The sequence below is a fragment of the Cervus elaphus genome, chromosome 23, assembly GCF_910594005.1.
Source record: "Cervus elaphus chromosome 23, mCerEla1.1, whole genome shotgun sequence".
In the NCBI taxonomy this organism is placed as follows: Eukaryota; Metazoa; Chordata; class Mammalia; order Artiodactyla; family Cervidae; genus Cervus; species Cervus elaphus.
The window spans coordinates 51,908,138-51,930,822 of record NC_057837.1 but is presented as its reverse complement, the minus strand read 5'-3'; the positions used below and the strand labels follow the sequence as shown (position 1 = coordinate 51,930,822).

Here is a 22,685-nt window from a genome sequence, read left to right as displayed (position 1 = left end):
ACCGACTCAATGGGCATGAGTTTGAGTAAACTCCTGGAGATGGTGAAGGACAGGGAAGCCTGGCGTGTTGCAGTCTATGAGTCTATGAGTCAAAGAGTGGGACATGACTTAGCAACTGAACTGAACTGAATGTACCTTACTGATAATCTACAGTGTACTACCTTGCAACTTGCTTTTCTATTAAACATTATTATTTTAAGTTTCTCTATGTTGAAATATGTATATCTAGTCTGTTCATTTTAACTTCTTCATAGTATTCAATTGTACGACTAAAAACAGAGTTTATTTCTCCACTGACCTATTACTTATACTTAAATTTTTTTAACTATGAAAAAAAAAAACCTGCAATAAATATTCTCTATAAGTCTTTTTGGGAGGAAAAAAAAAGATGAAATGGTCCTGTTCTCAAGTCTTGAAGCATTACAAAATTCCTCCCAACAGTGATTATGGAATACAAAGGTTTGTAACAGGTTGTAATACAACCTGTTTTTCACAGATGACATTCAAAGTAGGGAAGGATGGTCTAATCAATGTTTTTCAATTTGTTTTAAAATCAAGTTATAGGATGAAGAAAAGAAATATGAACTAAAAGAGCACATAATACAAAAGTGCACACAGTGCACTATGTCATGAGACTTGTTTCAGTTTTATACAAATAAATGTAACAAATATATACTATGTTCAATATAAAACATCCTGTGGCTTTTGATGAAAAAGACTGAAAACACCTGCCAACAGTCAGGGAAGAACTCACAGAGGTAATGTCTGAACTAGAGACAACTAAGGCACATGGCTAAACTCATGGGCAACTCTGAAGGACAGACACTACCCACTAGTGGTAAATATTAAAAATATAATATATGCTTGACTATAGAAGCCAAGAGACAAGAATAGGAACAAAATGGGAAGGGCACTAGGAGAACGACAATAAAAGTCAAGGTGCAGAAACAGGACAGTGTGAGGCCAATCCAGGGAATGCTGAATATGCCCCTTAGCTGGAGGAGGAAGGGCTGGGAAGGACCCCGAATGTCACGCCAACAGGCTTTAGACTACTTTACCTGGAGAGCTGAGGCAATATTTTTCCCAACTGTAGATCAAGAATCAAGAACTCAAAAAAAAAAAAAAAAAAAGAATCAAGAACTCAAATTGCTGAGCTATAACCAGCATTTTAAAAAATTAAGTAAGAGAAAGAAGTCAGAATATATCATACATGAGGGTGATCAGTGTTTCGTGAAACTTTAGTTTCAGATATATGTACATATGTACAAAATGTACATACATTTTGATGAAAAATGTATTTCTTACTAAGTGGTGTAGTAAAAGGGTTTGAAAGCTACTGTTCAGACAAAAGTCATAGAAACCTTATAACTAGGGAGAGACATGACACTAAATGAAAAGTCATCCATTAACCTCCTAGAAGACACTAGCAATTCTGAACCACTTAGAGGCAATTGACCCTTCAAGGGATTTCCCTTTCCTCTGGTTGATGTGTTTGCACTATCCTTTTTGTACTATATGAGGGCCTATCTTCGCAAATGGCTTTCTGAAGATACCAAAGAATATCAAAGGACAAACTCAGAAATAAACTAGCAGTCTCAGTTTTTCCCTTGACATTTTGTTTTTTCTAAAAAGAAGGGATTCTTTAAGAGCATGAAGGAGAAAAATGAACTATGTATAAGATATTACTGAATATCTCACAAGGATTTCAAAGCTACCTTCTAGGAAATATTCTATTTTAATTAAACTTTTTACCGTCATTGTAAATCCATGTGCATGGTTAAGAAACAATACAAAGAGATCTCTCATAACTTTAACCAGTTTCCTCAATGATAACATCTTACATAGTTATAGTACAACATTACTACCAAGAAATGAACGATATGATCCACTGATTTTACTCAGATTTCACAAGTTTTACAAGGACTCATTTGTGTTTGTCTGTGGATTAAGTTCTATGCAATTTTATTCTTTGCACAGATCTTTGTAATCACTTTTTGTGTACCAAAGTCAAGATCAGACTCGTTTCATCACAAGGATCCCGTGTACTGTCTTTTTATTTTATAAATCCAAACACACTATTACCACAGAAGTCTTAAAGCTCCTCACCCAGATCTAAGCCCTTTAACTGAAGATTCCAGTTTAATTCCACTATCCACGCTATTGTCACTTGGCTTATTTAACTTATACGCAGAGTACATCATGCAAAATGCCGGGATGGATGAAGCACAAGCTGAAATCAAGATTGCTGGGAGAAATATCAATAACTTCAGATATGAAGATGATACCACCCTTATGGCAGAAAGCAAAGAGGAACTAAGGACTCTCTTAATGAAAGTGAAAGAGGAGAGTGAAAAAGCTGGCTTAAAACTCAACATGCAAAAAACGAAGATCATGGCATGCAGTCCCATCACTTCATGGCAAATAGATGGGGAAACAAGGAAAACACTGAGAGACTTTATTTTCTTGGGCTCCAAAATCACTGCAGATGGTGACTACAGTCATGAAATTAAAAGACGCTTGCTCCTTGGAAGAAAAGCTGTGACTAACCTAGACAGCATATTAAAAAGCAGAGACATTACTTTGCCAACAAAGGTTCATATAGTCAAAGCTATGGTTTTTCCAGTAGTCATGTATAGATGTGAGAGTTGGACCATAAAGAAGGCTGAGCGCTGAAGAACTGATGCTTTTGAACTGTGGTGTTGGAGAAGACTCTTGAGAATCCCTTGGACAGCAAGGAAATCAAACCAGTCAATCCTAAAGGAAATCAGTCCTGAATATGCACTGGAAGGACTGATGCTGAAAGTGAAGCTCCAATACTTTGGCCACCTGATGCAAAAAGCCAATTCATTAGTAAAGACTCTGATGCTAGGAAAGATTAAAAGCAGGAGGAGAAGGGGATGACAGAGGATTGGATGGCATCACTAACTCAATGGACATAAGTTTGAGTAAACTCCAGGAGATGGTGAAGGCAGGGAAGCCTGGTATGCTGCAGTCCATGAGGTCGCAAAGAGTCAGACATGACTGAGCAACTGAACAGCAACAACCCACACTGTAAGAAATAAACCTGAAACAAACCACATGCTTATTCTTGGTGTACCTGTCACTTAAATGATAAATATGACTAAGTAGAAAGGTTTTCCTTTTGTATGTTTAGAGTTTTAAGTTGATAAAACAATGGGGCTGGGTTCCTGGGTCACAGGATGATGAAGTAAAAATAAGGCTCCAGATACATGCTCATAGTATTTCTCGCAGCTAACAGTCGATATAGAACTGGATGTCCAAATGGAGACAGACATTTCTCCTCAGTCTCCCTGTACTCAGGGTGAGGAAAGGAATGTACAAGAGCAGCACTGAAAAGAGATGCAGAGGGAGGGTGACTGACCACATGGTCTATTCAGAAAGTGGAATTTTCAGTGCTAGAAACAGGAAAGTCCCAAGCAAACTGGGACAAACTGGTCATCTGTCTCAAAGGTTTCTGTCTGTTTCCTTAAAGCAGTCAAGCAAATCTTTTTTGTTGCTGAAGACTCAGAACCTAGCAGTAGGGAAGTGTGGAGGGATAATTTAGAAGAGAATAAGGTGACCATGACACTTTCTGAACACCTGTACATCCGTCTTCCTTTGGCTTACAAAGAAGTTGCCACAGCTGAGTTATACAAACTGATTTTTGAGTTTCATGAAAATGTAATGGAAAGTAACTCTGGCAGATACACATATTTTAAAGACTAGGCTCAAACAGGTTACAGAATAAAAAAAAAAGACTACCTGTCAAATAAGAGAAAAGCATTTAGCCTCAAAGAGTGGGTGGAATACCAATGCACTGAGCAATTTTATAAATTGGGCACTTAAGCCTTTAAAGAAGTACAAACCTTGTTATAATTTCTAAATTGAGTTACTTGTCCATCTAAGTAAAAACTCTGACTTGTGTTCATTTCTCTTATAGCTAGTTAAAATAAAAGACAGCTGTCTCAGACACAGGAAGCCCAGAACACGGGTATAAGTCCAAAAGAAGCTTGCAATGTTATATACTTGGAGCAATCTTCAAGAGCTTCATATGTGCACAAGATACACTGCTAGCCACAAGTGGACACAGTTTTTACTCTTAAAAAATTTGTAGGATCAAAACAAGGCATAGATGGGCAAAGGGTTCTAATGCCATTTACTTAGTACCTTAATAGCAGTGTCAGAAAAACTATGTGAGAACCCAGGTAAGGCAGCCAAGCTCTTCATGTACAAATCTGACCCTAACTGTGTCCCTCCCCTCCAGGGCCTTATTCCATCTGTTCTTGCCTCTCTCTTGAATCATAAACTTATCTCTGACTATTGAATCCTTTCCTCAATATGCAAATTAACATTAGTCTCTTCTGCCTCCATCGACCACCTCAAAAGAATCCAGCCTTGTCCTTCTTAAGGTTATCAATTTAGCAAATAAAAAATTTAAATGTCGACTTAAATATGAATTATGGATAAACAATGGATTTTTTTGGTTGATAATCTGTTTAGTCTAAGAATGTTCCATGTACTACTTGGGACATACACTAAAAAATTATTTATTGCACATTCAGCAAACTATGAATAGAATTTCCTCAATACAGTAAAGGGCATTTATGAAAAATCCATGGGGTCTAATACCATACTCTATGGTGAAAGACTGAAAGCATCCCCTCGAAGATCTAGAATAAAACAAGGATGCCTGCTTTCACCACTACAATTCAGTTTTGTACTAGAAGTTCTAATTAGAGCAATTAGGGAAGAAAATGAAATTAAAAGGTATCCAAAGTAGAAAGGAAGAAGTAAAACTATATACACAGATGACAAGATCCCATATACAGAAAATCATAGAGAATATACACACACCCACTTAAAAGAGCTAATAAAAGAATTAAGACACAGGGTAAATCAGTTATATTTCTATACACTAGCAATCAGCAATTCATATAGGAACATAATAAAATTCCATTCAGTATAGCATAAAAAATAATACTTAGGGATAAATTTAACTGAGAAGGTATAAAACTTGCACACTGAAAACTATTAATATAAAGTGTTGTTGAAAGAAATTAAAGAAGACTCAAGTAAACAGAAAGACATCCTGTGTTCATCGGCTAAGAGATTTGACATTAAGATTGAAAAGATACTAAACATTATGAGTCCCTAGGGAAACGCAAATCAAAACCACAATGAGGTATCACTTCACATCCACTAGAATTGCTATTTTTTCAAATAGCAAAGATGTGGAGAAACCGGAACCCTAGTACATTCTGAGGTACTAGGAATGTAAAATGGTATAGCCACCATGTGATTCTGGAGGTTCCTCAATAAGTTACACATAGAATTAATATATGACCCAGCAATTTCACTTCTATATACTTAAAAACACTGGAAACAGGTATTCAAACAAAAATTTATATGTGAATATTCAAAACAGCTGATAGAGCTGTCTATCAGCATATCTGAGAGACAAAGTGCCTGAAGAACTATGGACATTGTACAGGAGGCACTGATCAAAACCATCCCCAAGAAAAAGAAATGCAAAAAGGCAAAATGGTTGTCTGAGGAGGACTTACAAATAGCTGAGAAAAGAAGAGAAGAGAAAGGCAAAGGAGAAAAGGAAAGGTATATCCATCTGAATGCAGAGTTCCAAACAACAGCAAGGAGAGGTAAGAAAGCCTTCTTCAGTGATCAATGCAAAGAAATAGAGGAAAACAACAGAATGGGAAAGACTAGATTTTCTCTTCAAGAAAATCAGAATACCGAGGGAACATTTCATGCAAAGTGAAAAGTGAAAGTCATTCAGTCCTGAACATGAAAAGGAAGACTAGATTTTTTCTTCAAGAAAATCAGAATACCAAGGGAACATTTCATGCAAAGTGAAAAGTGAAAGTCATTCAGTGGTGTCTGACTCTCTGTGACCCCATGGACTATATAGTCCGTGGAATTCTCCAGGCCAGAATACTGGACTGTGCAGCCTTTCCCTTTTGCAGGGGATCTTGCCAACCCAGGGATCGAAACCAAGTCTCCTGCACTGCAGGCAGATTCTTTACCAGCTGAGCCACAAGGGAAGTCCAAGAATACTGGACTGGGTAGCCTATCCCTTCTCCAGCGGATCTTCCTGACCCAGGAATCTAACCAGAGTCTCCTCCACTGCAGGTGGATTCTTTATCAACTGATCTATCAGGGAAGTCCAATACACAGAACTATACAAAAAAGATCTTAATGACCCAGATAACCATGATGGTGTGATCACTCACCTAGACCCAGACATCCTGATATGTGAAGTCAAGTGGGCCTTAGAAGGCATCACTATGAACAAAGCTAGTTGGAGGTGATGGAACTCCAGCTGAGCTATTTCAAATTCTAAATGATGCTGTCAAAGTGCAGCACTCAGTATGCCAGCAAATTTGGAAATCTCAGCAGCGGCCACAGGACTGGAAAAGATCAGTTTTCATTCCAATCCCAAAGAAAGGCAATGCCAAAGAATGCTCAAACTATCACACAGGTGCACTCATTTCACATGTTAGCAAAGTAATGCTCAAATTCTCCAAGTGAGGCTTCAACTGTACGTGAACCGAGAACTTCTGGATGCTCAAGCTGGATTTAGAAAGGGCAGAGGAACCAGAGATCAAACTGCCAACATCTGTTGGATCACAGGAAAAGCAAGAGAGTTCCAGAAATGCATCTACTTCAGCTTTATAGACTACGCCAAAGCCTTTGACTGTGTGGATCACAAAAAACTGTGGAAAATTCTTAAAGAGATGGGAATACCAGACTACCTGACCTGTCTCTTGAGAAATCTGTATGCAGGTCAAGAAGCAACAGTTAGAACCGGGAATGGAACAATGGATTGGTTCCAAATTGGGAAAGGAGTACGTCAAGGCTGTATATTGTCACCCTGCTTATTTAACTTATATGCAGAGTGCATCATGCAAAATGCCAGGCTGGATGAACCACAAGCTGAAACCAAGATTGCTGGGAGAAATATCAATAACCTCAGATATGAAGATGACACCACCCTTATGGCAGAAAGAGAAGAGGAACTAAAGAGGCTCTTGATGAAAGTGAAAGAGGAGAGTGAAAAAGCTGGCTTAAAACTCAACATGCAAAAAACTAAGATCAGGGCATACGATCCCATCACTTCATAGCAAATAGATGGGGAAACAAGGAAAACAGTGAGAGACTTTATTTTCTTGGGCTCCAAAATCACTGCAGATGGTGACTCCAGTCATGAAATTAAAAGACGCTTGCTCCTTGGAAGAAAAGCTGTGACTAACCTAGACAGCATATTAAAAAGCAGAGACATTACTTTGCCAACAAAGGTTCATACAGTCAAAGCTATGGTTTTTCCAGTAGTCATGTATAGATGTGAGAGTTGGACCATAAAGAAGGCTGAGCACCAAAGAACTTATGCTTTTGAACTGTGGTGTTGGAGAAGACTCTTGAGAATCCCTTGGACAGCAAGGAAATCAAACCAGTCAATCCTAAAGGAAATCAGTCCTGAATATTCACTGGAAGGACTGATGCTAAAAGTGAAGCTCCGATCCTTTGGCCACCTGATGTGAAAAGCTGACTCATTAGAAAAGACCCTGATGCTGGGAAAGATTAAAGGCAGGAGGAGAAGGGGACGACAGAGGATGAGATGGTTGGATGGCATCAGTGACTCAATGAACATGAACTTGAGCAAGCCCTGGGAGTTGGTGATAGACAGGGAAGCCTGGTGTGATGCAGTCCATGGGGTCGAGAAAATTCGGACACCACTGAGTGACTGAACTGAACTGAACTAACTTACAGCAGCACTACTCACAATGGTTAAAAGGGGAAAAAAACCCAATGTCCATCAACTGATGAATAAATAAATCAGACATTGTATATCCATGCAACGAAATATTATTTGGCCATAAAAAGGAATGAAGTACTAGTACATGCTATAATAGGCTCCCCAGGTGGCTCAGTGGTAATGAATTCAAGTCAATGCAGGAGACACAGGTTTGATACCTGGGTCAGGAAGATCCTTTGGAGAAGAAATGGCAACCCACTCCAGTATTCTTGCTTGGAAAATCCCATGGACAGAAGAGCCTGACGGGCTACAGTCTATGGGGTTGCAAAGAGTCAAGCATAGCTTAACGACTAAACAACAAGAAGATGCTATAGTATCAATGAATCTTGAAAATATCATGCTAAGTAGGAGAAGACAGACACAGAAAGCTGCATATCGTACAATTCCATTTATACAAAATATCCATGTATGCAAATCCATAGAGGCAAAGATTAGTGGCTGTCAGGGTCTGAGAAAGGGGGAAATGTGGAGCGATCGCTAAAAGGGTATAGAGTTTCCTTTGGGGGTGAAGAAAATGCTCTGGAGTTAGATAGTGATGACAGGCTATACAATACTATCAAGGTACTAAATATCACTGAACTGTACACTGTTTAAAATGGCCAATTTTACGTGCATTTTAGAAAACGTTATTCATTATCTGAAATTCAAATTTAACTGGGCATACTGTAATTTATCTGGCAATTCTAGTCCCATTGTAAATCCTGCTCAAGTTTCCCCATCCCTTCAAGGTTCTCAAGGAATTGCCTCATATCTGTAATCCATTCCTTCAATGGGTGTGCAATCTAGCTTTTTCCCTGACAATGCAATTCAAACTGTTATAGTTGGGCTTCCCTAGTGGCTCAGGAGACAAGGGCTCAACCCCTGATCTGGGAAGATCCCACCTGCTGTGGAGCAACTAAGCCCATGCGTCACAACTACTGAGCCTGTGCTCTAGAGCCTGGGGGCCACAACTACTGAAGCCCGAGAGCGCTAGAGCCTGTGCCGTGCAATGAGAGAAGCCACGGCAGTGAGGAGCCTGAGCACCGCAACTAGAGAGTAGCTCCCGACTGCCACAACTAGAGAAAAGCCTAAGCACAACAAAGACCTAGCACAGTCAAAATAAATAAATAAAAACAAATTGCTATAGTTAAGGTCATCACTGATATCCAGTTTGCTAAACGGATTGAAGACTTTCTAGTTCTTGCCTTAATTTTCTCTTCTGAGGAAAATAGGATACATACCCTTTCCTTTCTGAAGTATGCTTTACCCCTGGTTTCTGTGCAGTTAAAGGTTAACTCAGTAGGTTTGGAGTATTCGAGTCTTTCACATTGCAAAGAAATGTCCTGAGAGATAATCTCTAAGCCTTTGGAATACTCTTTCCAGTACTCTTGCCTGGAAAATCCCATGGACGGAGGATCCTGGTAGGCTACAATCCGTGGGGTCGCAGAGTCAGACACAACTGAGCGACTTCACTTTCACTTAAGACCTTGGGCCACACCCAAGGTAAACACCAGATAGTTTACACTAACAATGTAATTTATGGTGAAGCCTTTTGCTGTAATAAGCTGAATGTCTCAAGGGGCCGGGGACTGAGTAACTAAGGTAAACCATGTGGGCACTGACTTCATGTCTGCATGACTGACCTGCACACCAAGACCCAGGTGAGCTTCCCTGACTGGCAATATCTGTACGGGTTGGCAAACATCACTGCTGGGATTAGTTAACAGCTGTCTGTATGTCTCTAAAGGAAAAAGGCAACTGAAAGCTTGTGACTTGTCTCTCCTAGATACTATACTATGTGCCTTTTTCTTTTACCGTTTTTAGTCTGCATCCTTTCACTATAATAAATTGTAAGTTTTCCTTAGTTCTGTGAATCCCTCTAGTGAGTGGTCTTGGAGAGACAAGACTTACTTCTATACCCGTTTCTTCCTAAGACTGATTATCTTGTCTTTATCACTGGATCTCTCTGCTTTGACCTTCCTTTAAGTCCTGGTATTCTACTCTTGGTCATCTTTTCCCTCTCTACCTGCAATAACCTGCTTTTCACCTGTCCTAGGCAATTTTACTCATGGTTCTTGCCATGTGACCACATGCCCAGTTGAGACTCCAGCCTAAACCCCTCTGCCCAGAGGCCCACCTCAGCATGACCAGGGCGGTCTCAGCATTAACTCTTTACCCAAGTATGTGTCCTGCTTTCGTCTCAATTTTAGTCGACGACTGTCAGTCAGTCTAGGCACTAAAATCCTCCTTCTCATTCCCCAAACCAATTAATTAGCAAGTTGTGGTCTTTTTCCCCTCCCAAACATCTTTCAAATTTAAACTTTCCATTCTCATAATTTTGGCCTTCATCATCTCTCATATGAGCTCTTGCACAAATTTGTGAAATAGTCTCCTTATCTCACACATCCCACCCCTCAATCTAGTTCTGTCCTGCTTTTCCCCTAACATTTCTAAAACATGAACCTGTCGCAAATACTCCCTGAGAATCGTTCAGAGGCACTCCAGCCCCTGCAAACCTAGGCTCTTTAGCAAGGTCATAAGGCTTTTGCTACCCAGATATTCTCTCTCTCTCTCTGTCTCTAGCCCCACCCTCTCCCTTCCTTCTACACCCAACTCTCCAGCAATGCCCAACCACTCTTAATTCCCTGATCACTCACTGAACATTATTATGTACCAGGACCCACTGTCCTAGGCACTGGAGATAAATTCTAGACAAAGTTAACTCAAGGGCCTACTTTCCAACAGGGAAATTAACAAATGAATAAAGAATAATTTGTTAATGCTGAATGCTATGGGGAAAACAAACCTGAAGGCGACACAGCATGATCAAAGGCCAATGCGCTAGTTTTAGTTTAGCATGGATGGGGAAGTGACCTTTGAGGGGAAATCTAAATAACAGTGGGAGGAGTCCATTTTAAAAGTTTTTCATAGACCTCAAGAGTTTATAAAAGTTACTTGTATTAAGTTTCTCACATATATACATTCTTCTTATGTCTGTGGCTCTAATACAAACCTGAATCTCCCTAGACTTCCTATTATGAGAGTAATACATTTCCTTCTTGTTGGAGCTGCTTGCCATGAAAAACATTCTTCTACCTAGTCATCAGATTTGGGAACCACTGGCCCAACAGGCACTCATATAATTCTACTCTCCTAGGTCCAATTTTAGGAAGAAAATATCCCTGTGAGAGGGGTTAGGGAGAATTATTCAAGAGAAGTAGAAATGCAGAAGAGGGAGCTAAGGGGAAGATATTAAACTAATTCTGAAATGGCTCTTTAAAACAGGAATCAACCAAATCTAAAGGAAAATGAAAAGGATTTTAATTCTAGGGGGTGTGAAGAAAACATGAGTGGGGGAAAAATATAAAGTATAAGATAAGCTGTATAAGATTCTTCAGTTCAGTTCTTACTTTAAAACAAAATATGACAAAACCATTTTTTAAATAAGATTAGCTTTTGACAATGCCTGACTATACTTTTATCCTAAAAATTCAAAGCAATCATGAGATGAGGCTAATAAACAGAAAGGAAGATAAGGAGTTTCTTGACCATATTTTAAGATGTTTATTATTTACCTGTATAAATTAGCAACAACTTATACAACTGGACCAAGTTATAATTAATTCACAGTAATGTACACTAGCTTCTACCTACCACAGACAGGGTACAATTTAATCTCAACAGATGATTTTATTACCAAATCTACATTCTGGCTTTTCTAACTGTTTCACAACACCTGCTACAGTGCATAGCCACAGCATTTATGAGTAGAAATGACCCTGAAGGCCCTTCAGAGAGCAGAGGTGAACACCTTCTCATGGAGAAAAGCCAGTTTTTCTAAGCGAGTTCGTTTCAGTAGTGGGAGCCATTCCCAGTGAGATAACTCCACCACACGGTACCCAAGTTGATTCAGCTGCCGCCTCTTCATATTATGCAGTCCGAGCAGATCTCTGGAACCATAGCAATACTGGTTCCTGTTTGTCAACTGAATAGCCAGCTTCACTTGTGGGGCCTGCAAGCAGGTCGGGGGGGATAGGCCAGCCAATCTGTCTATCTTATTGCAAAGGGAGCTTCCCACAGGTTTAGCTGTCTCCTCCTCTAATTTCAAGGGCTGCTGCCCACTGTCTGACTCAATTTCCCCCTGGGAATGCCCTCTTGATTTCCCTTTTAGTAGCTGATTCATCAAATCATCAGTAAGGTTGACTCCCACATGCTTAAGCCTTAATTTGGCTACATCTTCAATTGGTATGGCTTCTCTGTTAAATGGTAATGGCTTCATATTAACATCAAGTTGAACCTCTAAATCAGAAGATCGGGTATGAGGCAAAATCATATGGTGTTTGACATACTGGGGCCCACCCAACATGGTCTCAAGTAAAAAGAGAGCTTCTAGGAATTCAGGTTTTGAGCTCATATCCTTCCTTGCTAAATTCCATAGCATTTCTGACCCCTCTTGCTGAAGCTGAGAGCTAAGACGATTGCCTCTGTAATCTGGACATTCAATGCCAACTGTTCCATCAAGAGTATACAGCTCCTTGGTGACCTCAAACTTACTTCTCTCCTGAGCTAACCTGACAAACCCTGGACTCAAAGCAAAATCTATGAGCTCTACTGGAAAGTACTCAGAAAATGCCAGGCCCAGCAAGCACGTGAGCAGGTGTTCTGGGTATCGATTGAACTCAAGCATCTTTCTGTGAATCTCATTTATCAGGCTAGAATAAAACTCTTCTGCATTGGGTGGCTTATAATTGAGAGTTCCAAATGACCACAGAATCTTGGCAACATCTTTACTTCGACAGTATGCTACCCTAGGAGGCAAAGAAGCAGCCACTGCATTCATTACCCTTTCATCCAGGAAGCGTAACGCCGAGCAGGCAAGAGTCAGGTGCATGACACCCTGAACTCCCAGGGAAGGAATTCGCTGAGGAGCAATCTGTCCAAATTGCTTCATGAAATTTACGTGATCCACATGAGTGAAACGGAACATTTTAAGAATATTCACTAAGGCATAACTACTCAGATGCTGCATGTCAGCACAAGCCAGGTCTCCAAATTTCCTCATGACAAATTCAGAGAGACCACTACTCGATTTAAAAAACCCCAAACAGACTGAACCAACCTCTTCTAAATTGATCAAATCTATATACTTGAGGATCAATGATTCCAGTTTTTGCATTAGATCCTGGGGTGCCTGACGACTTTCACCTATAATATAAATTAAGTGAATCAGCTGGGACAGGGATAGATCTTTCCAATGCAAATTAAGATAACTGAAAAAGATCTTTAAAAACCGAGGTACTCTGCGTCCCAAGTACCGCCAGAGGTCAGCCACCAAGAGAAGTTGATCCAGACTCATTTCCCATACCTTATGGCAAAAGTTTGTTTCAAATACATCTAGCATTGAATGGGAATGAGGAATTCCTAAACTGACAAAAGCTTTCAAAATACTGATCAGATCTGGGGCATCAAAGAGATGTATGTTTTTCACACTCAGCTGGCAGAGCAGAGCAAAGCTGGTACTGGACAGCAAAACAGGATGTTGCTCTGCAGGCAAAGAACTCAGCTTACAGATATAGTCAACAATAATTTGAGGCTGGAGATTATCTTGATAAACGGTGACTTTGTGCAAAATTAGTTCACCTTCTGAAACTGACAGAGGTTGACAAGTCACAGATCTGTTATAGCTGTGAAGCTGATATTCTGGTCTTAGCTGGAGGAAAACTCGAGGGTCTTCAAGGGAATCAAAAGTTTCTACATCCTCTTCATTAATTCTCATGGCCCTGGATGAGTGCAGGTTCAATGTGCTGGCCTGAGAGGCAGAAGCCCTGCTGAATTCCAAACCTGGGAGGGTATTGCCAGTTGTCAGAATCCTCCAAGCAGCAGAGGTGCTACAAATGTTAACTTTTCTGGCAGGATGGCAGAGGCTGTTTTCTGGAGAGTTCTGTCCTTTGTGCCACACGTAGCTTCTCATATTCCTCCATGCCACACTTTGGGTTGCACTGTAGGTAAAAGGATTGCAAAATGTCCAATATCTTATAGGTTTTAACAGCTGGAGAATGGCTGCCATTCTGGTGTCAGTACTGATCATTCTAGTGGTCAGAGCACAGTCCTCACATGTCTGACCAAGCAATTTCTTGTTTATATGGTTCTTGATTAGAGCTGGTTGGGAAGGTGTTCCACAGAAAGTGCCTGGAAATCTTCGGCATATCACAAGAGCCATGGATCACAAATGACTGGGCCAGAATTGGTGCCAGATACTGAAAAAAGGGTAGATGAAGAATAAGTGGCTTCCACCTATCTTAATACCAAAATTTACACACTATAAGACATGGATTAAAACTATACCACTGTCCACTCAAGTAAGTTCAATGTTAGTGAATACCCAAACCACAAGACAGCATACATCAAGGAAAAACCCCATGTACCCTACATAAAGGCACAGGAAACCCCCAAACCTAGGGTACCATTGAGCAGTTCTTTGGACTGCTCCTCAGTTTAAATTTCCTCTGTCCTCTGGCCAGACTTTTGTTACAGTTAGAGACAGCTGTTGCACTAAAATCCAACAGGAATGAGGAAAGCAGATTTCCAAAGAGAAAGCTGAGAACAGAAGTATGCAATCTATCCCACCTCTTTGATATCAGCACAATTATACCCACAATAACCCCCCCGTTCCTCCTTTTGATTACAGAATTCAGTTGTTTTAATGCTACTTCTGTACCTTGTAGAAGATGCCTATTCTCCTCTCAAGGCTGACAAGAGTCTGAATCACTATTGCAGAGTAGTCATTCACTTGGGAAGTAAACTTGAAAACTCACTCACAAGGAATAAAACAGTACCATTTACAGAGATGTGGACAGACCTAGAGACAGTCATACAGGTGAAGTCAGTCAGAAACAGAAAAATAAATGTCATATAATATCACTTATATGTGGATCCAGAAAAATGGTACATACAGATGGGCTTATTTGCAAAGGAAAAGAGACACAGACGTAGAGAACAAATTTATGGATACCAAGGTGGGGGGAGTGGGAGATGGAAAGAATTGGGAGTGAAATATATACAATATTATGTATAAAATAGATAAGTAATGAGATCCTACTGTATAGCATAGGGAACTCTACTCAGTGCTCTGTGGTGACCTAAATGGGAAGGAAAACTAAGAAAGAGGGGATATATGTACACATGTAACTGATTCACTTTGCTGTACAGCAGAAACTAACACAACACTGTAAAGCAACTATACTCCAATAAAAATCAAAAAGAAAAATAGCTACTCCAGATACCAAAAAAACCCCACCAACCCCCCAAAACTCAAGCACTTTGGTGGGGGAAGGTAGAAGGCCGAGGCCCTGCTCACTGTCAATTCATGGGTGAGACACAAAGAGCATTTCAAAGCTGGGCTCAGGGAACACCAATTCATGCAACTGCCCTGCTGACAACAAGGGGAGCAGCACAGCTTTCCTCTGGAGGAGGCATATTAGCAATGCTTCCAGTGAATCAGGTGTTGATTATTCTGCCTGAGAGCAGCACAAGTTCTACTTTTCTTCTACAGCAGAAACCATGACAGGTTATGAAAATGACTCTGCCATACTCTTGCTTTCAATGCTTACTGTCTCTACTTCTACTTGAGAAATGCCAAAGCTTAACAAGCAAAACCCAGGGAGCACTAAGATGCCAAGATATGGACCAGACATGGCTCATGATGCAGAAAATCCCATGAAGGTTCTGAGGGTGCCAGAATGATTTTCTGAAATGCCTAAGCAACTCCCCTTGTCAGGCCTTTCCTTCTGGAGCCCATAGCATAAGAAATAGAGGACTGCAGGGCAGGTTAGAGGCTTTTTTCAAGTAGCCCAGCCACACAGGCTTCTCTGGATGGCAGGAAGGTATGCGCCTAATTTCTTTGTAAACCAGAACAGAATTCTTTCACACCAAATCTTTATACGCTTAGTTCCATACTGTGGCCTGTGGACCATTCTCCCACCAAATTTCAATCTGTGGGTCCAGATGCTATAGATCAAGTGTTAGCAAACTATGGCCCAGAGCCCAAATCCAGCCCTCATCTGTTTTTGTAAGTAAAGTTTTAACATAGCCAGGCCATTTGTTAAATGCTTTAAATGCTGTCTATGGCTGCATTCTCATTACAAGAGCAGAGTTGAGTAATTCTGGCAGAGAATATATGGCTTCCAAAGCATAAAATATTTACTATCTGGCCCTTCACAGAAAAGGTTTGCTATAGACCATTAGCTTACTCCTATGAATGCAAATGGCTACCTTTTTAAAAATTAGAAGACATCAGGAAAATAGTAATGAAGTGATTTTTTTTCCTTTAGTATTTAGACGATACTTAAAGATTTATGCCTCAAAACGGAATCTCAATTAATACTGCAGCTCAGGTATGGTGGGAACAAAGGAGAAAGCAAGTAATGGAACTCTTTAGTTGACAGAACAAGGCTTTTAAGAATACCTGTTTTGGAACCTGTAATCTAAATTTAGGTCAGCACAACGTCCAACTAAAGCAATTGTTCAAAGCCCTCCTTCTCATCTTGAGAACTAGATCTTAAGAAATAACTTTAATAAAAAGACAAATTTTTTTTTTACAATAACAAAAAAACTGAAAATCCATGTTTTTTCAGAAGGAGTAACCTGGTTTACAGAATAAGCGTGTGTCAGGCATCAACACATGGAAAGATTTATACAAATAGTCAGTGGAACAAACAGAATCAGTGACATCACTTAAAATACACCTATATAAAAGGAAAGTATATAGCTATGGGGAGATTTTCTGCTACACCTCTGACAAATTAACTTTTTTTCCTTTTTAGTAGGATTAAAACTGTTAAATAGAATAGGATTAATTTAACAAATACTTTTATAACTAATACAACTTTAAAAGTACATATTTAAGTTACCTCAATTATCTAAGATCACTTAATGAGATTACTGTATGTGGTCCTGAAATGAAGAACCATTTCCTGCATCATCAATGTTTGACTGGTATAGATCCAATGTTTTGAATTACGTGGCTCTTTCTGATTTGCAAAAATACAGGCTAAGGGACTTTCCTGGTTGTCCAATGATTAAGACTCCATGCTTCCAATGCAGGAGTTGCAAGTTGGATCCCTGGTTTGGGAACTAGGATCCCACAAGAACAAGAGCCACAACTGTCTTAGGGTCTCCACTGTGCCAAGCCTTGAAGAAGCGGTTTCATCTGCATCAGTTCCAATTCTTACCTTTTTGCAAGGTAGGTTTTATTATCTCCATATTGTTGATAAGGAAAAAGAGTCTTCACAAGATTAAGAAACCTGATGAAGATTACACAGATAAGGGACAAAATGGGGTTTGACATCAAAGATGATCTGATTCCAAATCCCACATTGCTAGTGTACTGGAGAGACAAAAAGGGAAGTCAGATTTCAGACAGGAGGGTGGGGAGGACCCCCAAATAATCTATAGGGTTTCCAGATGCCAGGAAGCTGGAGGGTTAGAACTGGAGGGTAAGGTAAGCTCAAAAGCCCCTCATATCTTTAACAGTCTAAGATCCTAGCTATCACTAGTAATTACTACTTACAAAAAGAACAAAAAGAAGACATCAAAGACAACAATCTACACGAAGGAATGAGTTTACAAGATGTTCCAGTATCAAGGTAAAGAGAACTATCATAATTGAAGATGTGAAAGTTGGCAAGAGAGATATAGGATCCAGAATTTACAGTTCAACATAGAAAGGAAGTAAAGAGAAACTCTAGGAATAATGATAAAGATTTCAGGACTACAGCTGTGAGCAGACACAAAGAGCAACTAGTTTATGCTAGAAGAGATGGATATTACACAGGAGAGGAGATTGACATTTCTGATGGATAATCTGAGCATAAACAAGTAATTTGTTGTCGTTTAGTCACCAAGTTGTTAAGTTGTGTCCGACTCTTTTGCAACCTCATAGACTTTAGCCAGCCAGACTCCTCTGTCCATGGGATTTCCCAGATAAGAACACTGGAGTGAGTTGCCATTTCCTTCTCCAGGGGATCTTCCTAACCCAGGAATCAAACCCATGGCTCCTGCATTGGCAGGTGACTTCTTTACCGCTGAGCCAATAAGTAATAGGTAGATGGAAAACCAAGCCAATAACAGCAACAAAAATTATTAACTCCAAACAATACAAAAAAGTTTTACAAGACAAAAATTGTTATATTACACTCCTTGCTCAGCTGTAAATAATATTTACATAATTTTACTAACATAAACCTTGAATATCTGTTTAAACAAAAATTTTGAGCAAACTATACTGGGAGGTTAAAGGGAGGGGAAGTGGGAAAGAGGGAAACTGAGCAGTAATACATGAGACCTAGAGCATCCAAGTCCATAAAAAGAAGTCAAAAGATTTTATGGACATAGAGATGTCCTAGAAATCAAGAAACAGAAATACAAATGTTAGTTATTTAGAGTACACCAACGAATACCAAAAGAAACAAACAAATAGTTGAAAAGCGTCTCTGGAGAACAAAAATGGAATTAATATAAGAATATGTTATATGTTAATATGTTATAGTAAGTGTTATAAGATCTGTCAAACTATTTGCCTTTTTTTTTTTTTGGCCACGCCATGTGGCTTATGGAATCTTAGTTCCTGAACCAGGGATTGAACCTGCGCCCTGGGCAGTGAAATCTTCAAGTCCTAACCACGGGGCCACCATGGAATTTAACTATATAAGCCATGCACACATATAACTTGGAAAAAAATTAAATTTACAAAAAGGATGTTCTAACAAGAAATTGTTCTTCAATAAGACAATCCGTGAATAGATAGAGTAACCTAAATACTCAAGAAAAAGGTTGAAAAGTTATTTCCAGTACAAGCACTTCCTACTGTCTGTAGAACTTCTCTATGGATGCCCAGTAACGAACGATGACAAACTAATCTTAGAGCCATGCAGACACAAACTGCAAATGGCAAACAGTAGCTACTCACTTTTCTGCCATGCAACTTTGAGCAGAGACACTAAATCTATGTATACAGAACTGAAATACAACCACTTTAGAGGATGAGTATTAAGTACTGTAGAGAAGGAAAGGGAAGAAACACAAGGAAGATATAGAACCAATAAAGCAGAAGAGTGGGGAGAAAAGGCACTACAAAGAAAGAGGCCAGGATGTTTTGCCCAGATAGAGACAGAGGGGAGAGTTAGTTCCTCCTTATTTAAGGGTTCCCAAAGAATCCATAAGAAAGCTGGAAAGAGAACACTAAGAGATGCCCAATTGGTAACTCCTCATGTCTCCTCTAAAGGTTCAAATTTATGTGACATCATTTCACAAAGTCCCTTTCCTAGCGTAAATGCCCCAAGGATACTCCCCTCCCCATCTCCTCTTCAGGGGTCCTAGAGAAACAGACTGGAGCCTTAGACACCACTGGACCAACCACGGCTGTTCTGAAAGACACTGCCCAAACCACCCTGAATGATGTGATTTCACAAGAGCGAGAAATCTTACCTTTCCACCTTCCAGGTACAGGTCTGAGCAAGGCCGAATAGCTTCGTTTTAAACTACAGTCCAGAAGTTAGAGGAGGGGAGCCAGGCGGAGGAAGGCAGCCATGCTAACTGTAGATTAAGTATATGACACCCTCAGCATATTCAATTTACCAGATGCCAGATCTCATCTCTTAATTCTGATTTGATTCTTTTGCTAGAAAAATTTAACCCACTTATGTCCTGATAAAATTATAAAATTACCACAAATAAACAGATACTTCAAATCCACTTTTGTCTTATCAACTAATGTGTTGAGTAGCCCTGACAATTAAAAAAACAAAAAACTGACTTTCTCTCGGCGCTGGAGTCTATGAGAGGATTGACAAAATGCCAACAGGTAAAGTATCTGCATCCACAATCATGTGAAAACATTTCCAAATAAACAGTTCAAGTACCTATCACTTTTAGCAAAACCAAACATTTGATTTTATCGGTTTTCCTATATTTGCAAGACTGCGTATTATGGTATTTCAGAAAAGTGACGGGGAAACATCAGAATTCTTTGGTATTAAAGTTGACTTATTTGCATGGTGAATGATAAGGCCTTACTGGGGACCTGAAAATATAAACTGATGAATGGGGAAGAAAACTATACTGACAAATTAAATTAGGCCTGCATAACTGCCAAATGCCTTGCATTCTCAGTTGTCTTATGTAGCATGAAGTTTTTCAATTTTATTCTGGTCTACCAGGCAACAGCAAATTCATCCCAGAGCTTGCCTAAGGCCATTCCGAGCACTGAGTCGCAGAATCTAGGCAACTCACAGAATGTGAGTAAAGTACAGAAAACATAAATTCAGATTCCAGCAGCAACAAATGACTAAAGCACAGACGTTAGCCATGTTGGTGCTAAAGCAGTTGGTTTCAACTCCACAGGATGAAGAACCTCCAAGAGTCTGCACTAAGTGGGCAATGAAGCATCACCTGAGGAGGCCCATGAATATAACTGCTATGGAGAGGCCCCAAAGCTCCCTGAGTTAGGAGAGAAGAGCTGTGTCATGATTTGTACGGAAAGAAAAATGGCAATTATTTTTCTTATCCCCGGATATAAAAAAAACGGAGGGAGATACCCATAATAACCTTAGGCTTGTGCAACCAGAAACTATCTGTTAAAAAAAAAAGGCCGGGAGAGGGTATATATCTCGTATTATTATTTACTGAAGACTCAACCTGTCCCAGGTACTAAGCAAATGCCACAGGGCCTTGCTACTCAAAGTGCAGCCTGCGGAGCAGCAGCATCAACCTCACCTGGAAAATGGTGAGAAACGCAGAATCTCGGGCCCCAGCCCAGACTTACAGACTCCCAATCTCCAAATTTCCAGGTGAATCGCATACATTGAAGTGGGATAAGATGAGCGGCAAAATATTTTACTACGTTCTCACAAAAGCCTTGTGAAACAAGTTCTGTTGTTCGTCTCACAGAGGAAAAATCAAGGTACAAGTAAGAAGTGGTAGCGGTAGTCGTTCAGACCCGTCCGACTCTTTGCGACCCCATGGACTGTAGCCTGCTGGGCTCCTCTCTGTCCATGGAATTCTCTAGGCAAGAATACTGAAGTGGGTTGTCAATCTCTTCTCCAGGGGATCTTCCCGGCCCAGGGATTGAACCCGGGTCTCCTACATTGCAGGCAGATTCTTTACCATCTGAGCCATAAGCCGCTTACCAAAGGCCACAGGACACCAGGTCTCCGAGGCTCTCCCTAGAGCTGGGCCTGGCACAGGCACCCGCAGCTCAGGCCTGGAAGCGCGGCCCAACTCGGCACGGAGCGCCGCCACGGCTTCCTCCCCGGCCGCTGTCACTCACCTGAGCTTGGCGAGTGCGGACCACGCAAGAGCACTCGCCACTCTCGCGGGCTGCGGAACCACGAAGACTTCTCCGGCTTCACCCTGGCCTCACAGCCCCCACTTCCGGTGAGCTGCCCGCTACTTCCGGTTGCTGATGAGTGACGGGTGCGGCCGAGGCTCAAAAGACTCTGTTAGCGTTTTCCAAGGACGTTTTTCCACAGGAAGACGTCACTGCGGAGTCAGGACCTGCGGAGGGAAAACACCGCAGTGGATGGATCGCTCTGGAAGTCACTGAATAGCCTAGATACAGGTTCGAATCTCAAACCGCTACTCAGGGTTTTATGGCCTTGGCGAAGTCCTGTAAACTCTCTAAGCCAGATTTCTCATCTGCAAAGAGTGCTCTCAGGAGGAGAGTTAGTGATGGATAGACGAACCTGTTAGGAGAAATGGATTTGAGGAGCTGGTTGAGGCGGCCAGAGCTTTGGCAGATGAGCCAGGGTGATCCTCCACCTCCTCGAGTAGCGGGGCTCCCACCTGAGTGGGTATGGGCAATTAGACAGGGAAGAGACTCTCGAGACTTCCAGGAGGACTTGGCAGTAGACGGCCCTTACTGGAGGCACTGGAGGCTGCTGATCAGGGTGGTCACACCTCATCGGTGCCTTAAAGGGCTGTGAAGGGGACCTGAGAAATGGTGCTCCCTCCAGGGCACCATCTTGACAGGTAAACAAAACCAATGTGAGGAGGACGCTTCACTGCAAGGGGCAAGCCTGGCATCCCAACTCCTGAGCTCTGTGGAGGGCACTGTTTGCCTCAGGGTGCGCATTTGAGGCCCTAGACCACTGACACCCCTTCTCAGAGAAGGTTCTCTCACTGGAGCCAGATCACTGAGTTGCTGATTATGACCGTCCTTGCCAGCAGAACGGAGAACAAGCCTAGGAGATGAAATAAACCGTAATTGCTCCTCAGCAGCTATGACAATCCCGTTTCTCTTTGCCAAATACTCAACTTCTCAGCCTCCCTTTAAGTGGGAAGAGCATGCGACTCAGTTCCAGCCCACAAAATTTAAAGGGAAGAAAAAAAAAATTTAAAGGGAAGGATAGTGTGAAGGTTCTGGGAAAGCGTTTACTTTTTTTGATAAAGTGCTGCTGCCTCAGTCACTTCACAGAACTGTGACTGCTGCCTTGTGGCATGGAGGGAACAGCGTGCAAAGGATGGGAGGAGGATAAAAAGTCTAGGTCCTTGATGAACCAACACCTCTGACACTTAGAGCATACTTATGTCCAGAGTTTGTGTCAGGTGAAGGAAAATAAACCACTCTGTGGGGTCCTGTAAATCAGGTTGTGTTACTTGTGGCAGAGTACATTCTTAATTGAGGAGCTTTGTGAGCCTAACCAAAGGAATTACAAACATGCTTGAAGTACTTGAAGCACACTTGGGTCCCTTCTGTCTTTGGAGCCTCACCACTAATTACAAACTGATTCTCAGCCTTCGTATCTATGTGTTCTGCCCTCAGACTTTGGCTAATCAGGATGCTATAGACTGCCCTGCGTCACCTGCCTTCTGACCAACA

At 40.9% G+C, this 22,685-nt stretch overlaps 2 protein-coding genes across 7 annotated transcripts in view; both read right to left on the bottom strand.

Moving 5' to 3' along the window:
* UBOX5 (U-box domain containing 5) overlaps positions 1-21,261 on the bottom strand; it is a 45,275-nt gene extending 24,014 nt beyond the window's left edge. For 2 of the 4 annotated variants that reach the window (XM_043883159.1, XM_043883163.1), the window contains exon 1: positions 19,295-19,405. The gene's annotated coding sequence lies outside the window, so the exon portion shown is untranslated. The other 2 variants (XM_043883160.1, XM_043883161.1) reach the window with 2 other exon arrangements.
* Positions 11,360-21,234, bottom strand: FASTKD5 (FAST kinase domains 5). Of its 3 annotated transcripts, none has more exons than XM_043883149.1 (2): positions 21,135-21,234; positions 11,360-14,067 (listed from the first exon to the last, which is right to left on the bottom strand). In XM_043883149.1, exon 2 carries the CDS (start codon positions 14,028-14,030, stop codon positions 11,601-11,603), a length of 2,430 nt encoding a protein of 809 aa, XP_043739084.1. In that variant the 5' UTR covers positions 14,031-14,067; positions 21,135-21,234; the 3' UTR covers positions 11,360-11,600. The 3 variants fall into 3 exon arrangements, with proteins under 3 accessions (XP_043739084.1, XP_043739083.1, XP_043739085.1); XM_043883148.1 differs by lacking the exon at positions 21,135-21,234 and adding an exon at positions 19,295-19,408; XM_043883150.1 differs by lacking the exon at positions 21,135-21,234 and adding an exon at positions 14,529-14,915.
* Positions 21,262-22,685: the final 1,424 nt, after the last annotated feature.

Coding starts and splice junctions, on each gene's coding strand:
- FASTKD5 (XM_043883149.1), bottom strand. CDS start 14,030: ATGGCTCTTGTGATATGCCGAAGATTTCCAGGCACTTTCTGTGGAACA.